At 48.8% G+C, this 6,882-nt stretch overlaps 1 protein-coding gene across 1 annotated transcript; it reads left to right on the top strand.

Annotated features, from left to right (window-relative positions):
- Window positions 1-333: 333 nt before the first annotated feature.
- LOC130597487 (keratin, type I cytoskeletal 16-like) lies at window positions 334-3,621 on the top strand. The gene is made up of 8 exons (XM_057406051.1): window positions 334-804; window positions 1,201-1,283; window positions 1,434-1,590; window positions 1,747-1,908; window positions 2,144-2,269; window positions 2,361-2,587; window positions 3,111-3,202; window positions 3,509-3,621. The coding sequence occupies exons 1-8, from the start codon at window positions 334-336 to the stop codon at window positions 3,526-3,528; spliced, it is 1,338 nt and encodes a 445-aa protein (XP_057262034.1). The 3' UTR covers window positions 3,529-3,621.
- Window positions 3,622-6,882: the final 3,261 nt, after the last annotated feature.

The raw sequence follows: 6,882 nt of genomic DNA, 5'->3' as shown, positions 1-6,882 counted from the left end.
TCACTAAGTAGCCAGCAACACACTATCTGAAACAAAATCTAACACACAGCCACCCACCTGAAATTACAATGTGTGCTTCAGGTGAATCAGCACACAGACACAATACCTCTGGGGAGGGCTGTCCCAAGCCCCAAAAGAAATTCCCCTTAGCACATCACTTTTGGCATGAGCACTGGGGCTGGCAAACCTCCTGGGAAGCTGGGCTGCCTTCAGCTGACACCCACCCAGCAGGCTATAAATGCCCTCAGCGAGGACACAGCCTGCACTCGCACTGTCTCCATCAAGCTTGCAGCGGGCTTTGCATTTGGGGCCGGATCTCTGATTCCTTCCACCATGAGCTGCAGCATCAAGAGAACATCCAGCACCTCTTACCGCAGCGGCGGCGGTGGCGGTGCCTGCGGTGGCGGGAGCGGCCGCAGCTCCTCCGTCTCCTGCAGGCGCTATGCCTCCTCCGTCGTCGGCGGGGGCAGCTATGGGGGGGGAGCGTGTGGCACTGTCTATGGCGGGGGCATGAGCGCAGGCAGCCTCACTGGGGGCTTTGGGGGGGGCTTTGGTGGCGGCTTTGGGGGAAGCTTTGGGGGAAGCTTTGGTGCCGGAGGGGACCTCCTGCTCAGCGGCAATGAGAAGGTCACCATGCAGAACCTCAATGACCGCCTGGCCGCCTACCTGGACAAGGTGCGAAGGCTGGAGGAAGAAAATGCTCAGCTGGAGCACCACATCCGGGAGTGGTACAGGAAACAAGCTCCCAGCGTTTCAAAGGACTACAGCTCCTATTACCAGACCATTGAACAACTCCAGAACCAGGTAGGACAGCACCAGTAACCAGCTGGAAGGACCAAGGTCTGCCCTTACAATCAGCTTTGTTTTTAAATGAGACACATTACAGCGTCAGGGACAGTGTATAAGGATGGTTCCTTATACACGCAGAGTGAAGAAGCCCAGAGAATTGGGCATCTCCCAGCACAAAAGTTCTTCTATTCTTTCCCCATCAATATATTCTTTCACTAGAATGTTTGGGGAAGCCAAAACCTTGTACACACCGGTTCCTGTGGTATGGCATAACTTTCTGCGGGCCCTGTGCAACCGCAGGAAACAACTCCAAGACCCTCAACAACACCCTGACAAAATTTGGGCCTCCTTTCTTCTGCTCCTGGAAGTCTGGGACACAGAAAGACTTCTCTCCATCTTTTCCTTTTGTAGATCATTGCTGCCACTGTGGAGAATAACAAAATGGTTCTGGACATTGATAACAGCAAGATGACAGCTGATGACTTCCGGATGAAGTGAGTATCTCTCTGGAACCTTCCATGTCATTTCATGAATCTTAAGGGATTCCTGAAAGCAGGGCACAAAACCCTGTCCCAGGTGGTGTGATCAAGCCTACACACGGTAATGAAATGAATGCGTAATGCTTCTTCTTTTCTTTTGTGCAGGTATGAGAATGAGTTGGTAATCCGTCAGACTGTGGAGGCTGACATTAATGGCTTGAGAAACATCCTGGATGATCTCACTCGCACTCGGTCTTCCCTGGAATCTGAGCTCGAGGTCCTGAAGGATGAGCTGATTGCTCTTAAGAGAAACCATGAGGAGGTACGATTCTTCAGGGTTCCCAAAGTCACATATCAGAGCAATTCAGCCTAATCTCATGTGATTGTCATTCCTTTGTGCCTTCACATTGCTCTCACCACAGACCCCAACACAAGCAATGACCCGGCCCCTTTGCTTCTCTCTTCACTCACTCTGCAGGAGATGAGGCAGCTGCAGTCTCAGACTGGAGGTGATGTGAGTGTGGAGGTCAATGCTGCCCCTGGACAAGACCTCACCAAGGTACTGAATGACCTGAGGAACGAATACGAGCAGATCATTGACAAGAACCGCAGAGAGGTGGAGCAGTGGTATGAAGTCAAGGTATGTAGCAATGACTGCTCCCATGATGGAGCACGGATGTAGCTCTGATGTAGGTAGCAGTGACTAGGGCAAAGGGGGGTGGAATGTCAGGATCTAGGGAGCAATGACTCAGATGAATCCATGAGGACAGGCTGAAAGGGAGAGCCTCCCTGGCTGTCCAGCCTCTCAGTCTGCCAGCCTGCCCACTGAAGGGACTTTCTCACCCACAAACTGTGCTGGGCTTTGCCTCCTGCAGATCGAGGAAGTCAACCGTGAGGTCACTTCGAGCAGCCAGGACATCCAGACAAGCAGCCAACAGCTCACGGAGCTGAGGCGTGAAATGCAGAACCTGGAGATCGAGCTGCAGGCGCAGCTCAGCACGGTACGTGGGGCACGGTGCCTGAGGGCACTTCCCTCCTCCCAGCGGGCACGGGCACAGCTCTGGTCCTCAACTCCTGCATTCCCACTTGCAGAAAGGCTCTCTGGAGAACTCCTTGGCAGAAACCGAATCTCGCTACGGCTGCCTGCTGCAACAGATCCAAGGGCAGATCAACTCTGTAGAGGAGGAGCTGGCCAGCATCCGCTGTGAGATGGAGAGTCAGAACCAGGAGTACAAGATGCTCCTGGGCATCAAGACCCGCCTGGAGCAGGAGATTGCTCAGTACCGGGCTCTGCTGCAGGAGGGACAGCAGGACATTGTGTATGTATTCTGTTTGCAAATAAGGGCATAAATCCTACTACAACTTTTTCTTTACTGGGACTCACAGAAGACAGAGCAGAATTTTACCAGTCTGTAGCTGAAATCTAAATACAACAGATATATTCTCAGGATCTGCACTAGAATGTGTATAACATAAACTTACTAAGCTCATCAAATACAGAGGAAAACACAGAGCACAGTTAGTGACATGTTCAGTTAATCTGTTCCTTTTGGCCTCTTTTGTGCAGAGTGATTCCTTCAGAGGAAAACCAAACTGTCCTGTACTGCCTTCTATAAGCAGATGGGCAAGCACAGCTGGGCTGTGAGAGCATAAGAGTTATTTCTACAGTCTTTTGTTACTTCTGCTTCTACCACTTTCTAGGAAAATAGAGCTGAAGGGAACAGAATATGCAATATAAAGAAATATTGGCAAGGTCCAGGAAAGGCCGAGCTGTTACCTGCACAGCAGCTCTTTGTGAATGTATTTATCATTCCCCTCATTAAAACTCCTTTCCTTGCACAGAACATCTCAAGGAGCTCTCCAAGGAGGGGGAATGTCCTCCCACACTTCTTATTCTACTTCCTACTCTCATGGGCAATCCAGTGAGAAGGCAGGTAAGAAACACGTTCCAAAGAGGATCCTAATTTATCCTGCTTCCCTGGCTTTCATATTTTTGCTTCATCCCTTTTCCTGCTGGTACTACCCAGTACCAGCAATCACAATGGGGATTAAAGCATTCACAACCAAATCTCTTAATTTCAAGGTGTCTTAGCTGCAGTTACAGGAGCAAGCTAAGCTGCTTTCCCAGGCTTTTGGTAACAGAGATGGACACTTAAATACTGGATACATTTGAAACGTCAGTGCTGCAAGAGACTCTTGATTTCCCCATCAGAGTAATGCTTTCTTCTTTCATTCCACAGGGCAGTCACGAGTGTATTAAGACACCACTGATGCACTGGTCTTCCCTGATTGAAGAAGTCACCAGAGCACCAGACACAGCAGCACTGCTCCCCTGCCCAGCACACACTGCCCTGCACATGTTACCCCTGAAGTCAAGATGAACCATTTCTAGGACTCTCCTAAAATTATCTCCTTTTTCCTTTTATACTGTGCTTCATGTGCAGCCACCATATGTACATGCACTTCTCCGCAGTGCAGTTGGTGATCTACTTTCTGCCTCTAATAAAACTTTACTCTTCTGCAATGCAAAGAAAACTGTGTCCGACAATCTCTTTGGTATATTAATATTGTATTTAAATGATATATATCTTCAGGGAGAAATTAAGGCTGGGTGTATATGTCAGATGGTCGCAAAGAAATGCGTGAATCCTAACTCCATCAGATGATGTAGGGATAAAAGATCAGAGAGGAACGAATACATTCACGTTAAACTCAAGAGTGACACCTGTAGGAAGAACAAGGGATGGGTAAAGCCCCTTTTCAGAGAGTGCACCATCGCAAGGGCTGTGCAAGTCCCTGCTCTGCCGGTTCAGCAGCTGATCTGAAACAATGAGGATACATTAACCCCAACATTTCACGCAATTTTTGTCATATCAAAACCATTTTCACTTGGGTCACTGAAGGAGGAATCAGTCCTCTCCTGGCAGCTTCCAGACGAGGGCTCTTCCTAAACTTGTTCAATAAAAGCAAAGGATTTGTTCAGGAAATGGGCGATGAGTGGAAGAAAGAAGCTCTCCTTATAACACTAAGTTCCAGTGTTAGGATGATTCCTCCTGACATGTCGGATGATCTGGGCTCAGGTCTTTTATCTGCTGATTCAAAATAAAGGAACTGTGTTCTCTTACTGCCTAGGCCAGTATACCCAGCTCCACGGTTCTAGTGCTCTGGCGGGATGGCTGGAGGGTGGCAGGGTAGAGGCAAGGCTCAACCATTCCTACTAAATCTGCTCCCCTTCCCGTAACACATTGACATTCTTTGGGCTCAGCAGGGGAAGACAAATGGGTGCAATATCCCACTCAAACCCCACAAATCCCTGTTTCACCCTTTGATCTGCAGTGGGAGAAAGCAGCTGAACAGGGTCCACCACCTCTGGGTGAGTGACTCAGCTGCCCAGGAACGCAGGGTGGGTCTCACAAGCTTCGTTGTTCTCTGAGCAGCACAAGAAGCAAGTTTTTATTTTGCCCAATAGCTTTTCCCTTGCCCATGGGTTTGCAAACAGGTTCAGGTCACAGAAAACATCACCTTCTTGGATAATTTATTTAAAAAGGCATCAAACTCTCTACATGTTACAAACCAAAGCTGAATCTTCAGCACAGCAGTGAAGAGAGATGAGTCAGAGAAACTATTTCCCTAGAAAACAAAGGAGATTTGTAAAGTCAAAGCAAAAATGCCTCTCCCGTGAGTCACAGCAGGACTCATGCTCTGACCAAGCTAACAGAGGCTCATCTTCTGCTTTATGCTCCATGTTACTTCTCGTATCAACCAGTGCTGATTACCTCAAAACCCAGGCCTAAACCTCAGCATCAGCCAGCTAGAATGGACTGTGGGATGAAATAGCTTCTCTGACCATAGCTGGAATAGAAAGAACATTTCTGATCCCAGAAAGGAGCTGGGCTGAGCCGAGCCAAGCACACCAGCCTCCGGCTTTCCTTTGGCTTTACTTGGTGGAGTTACCAGTCAGGACTTACCAGGGCATAGTCTGCTCACTGTAATATCAAACCCCATCACGACAAGACAGGGTGAGCTGGAATCAGTCTGCATTGGCAGCGTTGACACCAGGGAATGCAGTTCTGCTCCCCTGACTAACCCCACAGGAGAACGCAGTACAAGCTGAGTCAGCCAGAGTGTGGCGGTTCCCACAGCATCCTCTAGTGACAAATACAGAGAACATACCACAGGATTTGGGACAGAAACTGTTCAAAACAGTCTCAAAGTTAAATTCAGGCCTCAGACCTGGGAAGCAGTTGAACAGCTCAAATAAGAATAAAATTGATATGTTTTTCAACATTGTGACACCAGAGGAGGTAATAAACCAAATGGACAGTAAAAAGGTTAGAAATTAACTCATTACAAGGGACAGGGAAAAGAAAAAGAAAATACACGTTTCACATAATTCTGTCTGAAGGTTTTGAGTTAATTCCATGCGAAATCAGTAAACTCAGGTTCCATCCAAACCTCCTGGATTGTTCTTTCATGCATTGAGTTAACCTTGAATTTGCTTTGTGTCCGTTTTCAACTCATTTAGCAGCAACAGGGCCTGGTGCAGCCAGCCAGGAGCATGGCAAGGAGCAGGAGTTTCTTAAGGATGAAGTTGAATTAAATGCTGTTGTGTTTTAAAAGGAGGCCTGTAGGGGGGACTGTGGAGATACCGACACTTGGTGCTGTCACTGTTGCCAAAGGTTGTGGACGTTATAATCTTTGGGTGTGTTTGAGTTTCTTAATTCTGGAAATTAATCATCCCCACCTGCACAATGCAACAACTTCAGGAGGTTTGATGAAGATGACAGGGGGAAATAAAGAAGAAACCAAACCGAGAACCTGAAATGAGTGGACTGAGTTTTCTGAGGGGCTCACGCTGGATGGGGCCATGCAGGACCTAGTCCCACGGGAATGCTGCTGTTTCCAAAGGCTGACAGGCACAGCAGCCTGCTGCTCCGGGGTCTCGCAGCTTTGTCTCCTGCACTCCTGGCTCCAAGGACATGGTACCCCCAGGCACAGCCTGGCCAGGCTCCTCCACTCCACTCAGCCCTTGCAGGGCAGGGTCCCCCCTGCACCTCCCACATCAAGGGATGGAAGCAGAATCTGATTGACTGGGCTTCTGGTGAAAAATCAGGTGAGAGGAAGCTACTTCTGCGATACTCCTCACAGTTACCAGCCTACCATCATGAAAACAGCAGCAGGAAGTTAAGCGAGTACAAACCTTCCTGTAGGAAAACCCTTTCTGAGTTCCAAGTAAGACATTTCTATGAAGTTCCATGTAATACAAAACATCCCAACAAACCTCCACATTTCTTAAGTATTCTCAGCCTATGACAGACATCGAGAGCAAACGCTCCCTGTGAACAAAGAGCAAATGCTCTCTATAGTGAACGTGCAGCTCCAAGAGTGCAGGGGCTGACTCCCCTGACTGGTTTAGTGCTGCCTAAAGAGAAGTTTATGGAGACTGCAATTACTCCTAATGAGCCACATTTAGGAGCCCACGCTCGGAGCTGCCGTGCGAAGGTTGGCTCCAGGGAACACCTTTCCCCTGGCACACTCTCCAGCCCTGGCAGCCGGAGCCAGGCTGCGGATCAAAGGCACTCACAGCCTTATTCACACAACGTTTCTGCCGTGA

This window comes from Pezoporus wallicus, unplaced genomic scaffold (assembly GCF_028554395.1).
Source record: "Pezoporus wallicus isolate ANWC-B61680 ecotype Strahan unplaced genomic scaffold, APGP_CSIRO_Pwel_v1 contig_14525, whole genome shotgun sequence".
In the NCBI taxonomy this organism is placed as follows: domain Eukaryota; kingdom Metazoa; phylum Chordata; class Aves; order Psittaciformes; family Psittacidae; genus Pezoporus; species Pezoporus wallicus.
This window is presented reverse-complemented; position numbering and strand designations above follow the sequence as displayed.

Coding starts and splice junctions, on each gene's coding strand:
- LOC130597487 (XM_057406051.1), top strand. CDS start 334: ATGAGCTGCAGCATCAAGAGAACATCCAGCACCTCTTACCGCAGCGGC. Junction 2,270..2,360: donor TGCAGGCGCAGCTCAGCACG/GTACGTGGGGCA, acceptor TCCCACTTGCAG/AAAGGCTCTCTGGAGAACTC. Junction 2,588..3,110: donor GAGGGACAGCAGGACATTGT/GTATGTATTCTG, acceptor TTCCTTGCACAG/AACATCTCAAGGAGCTCTCC.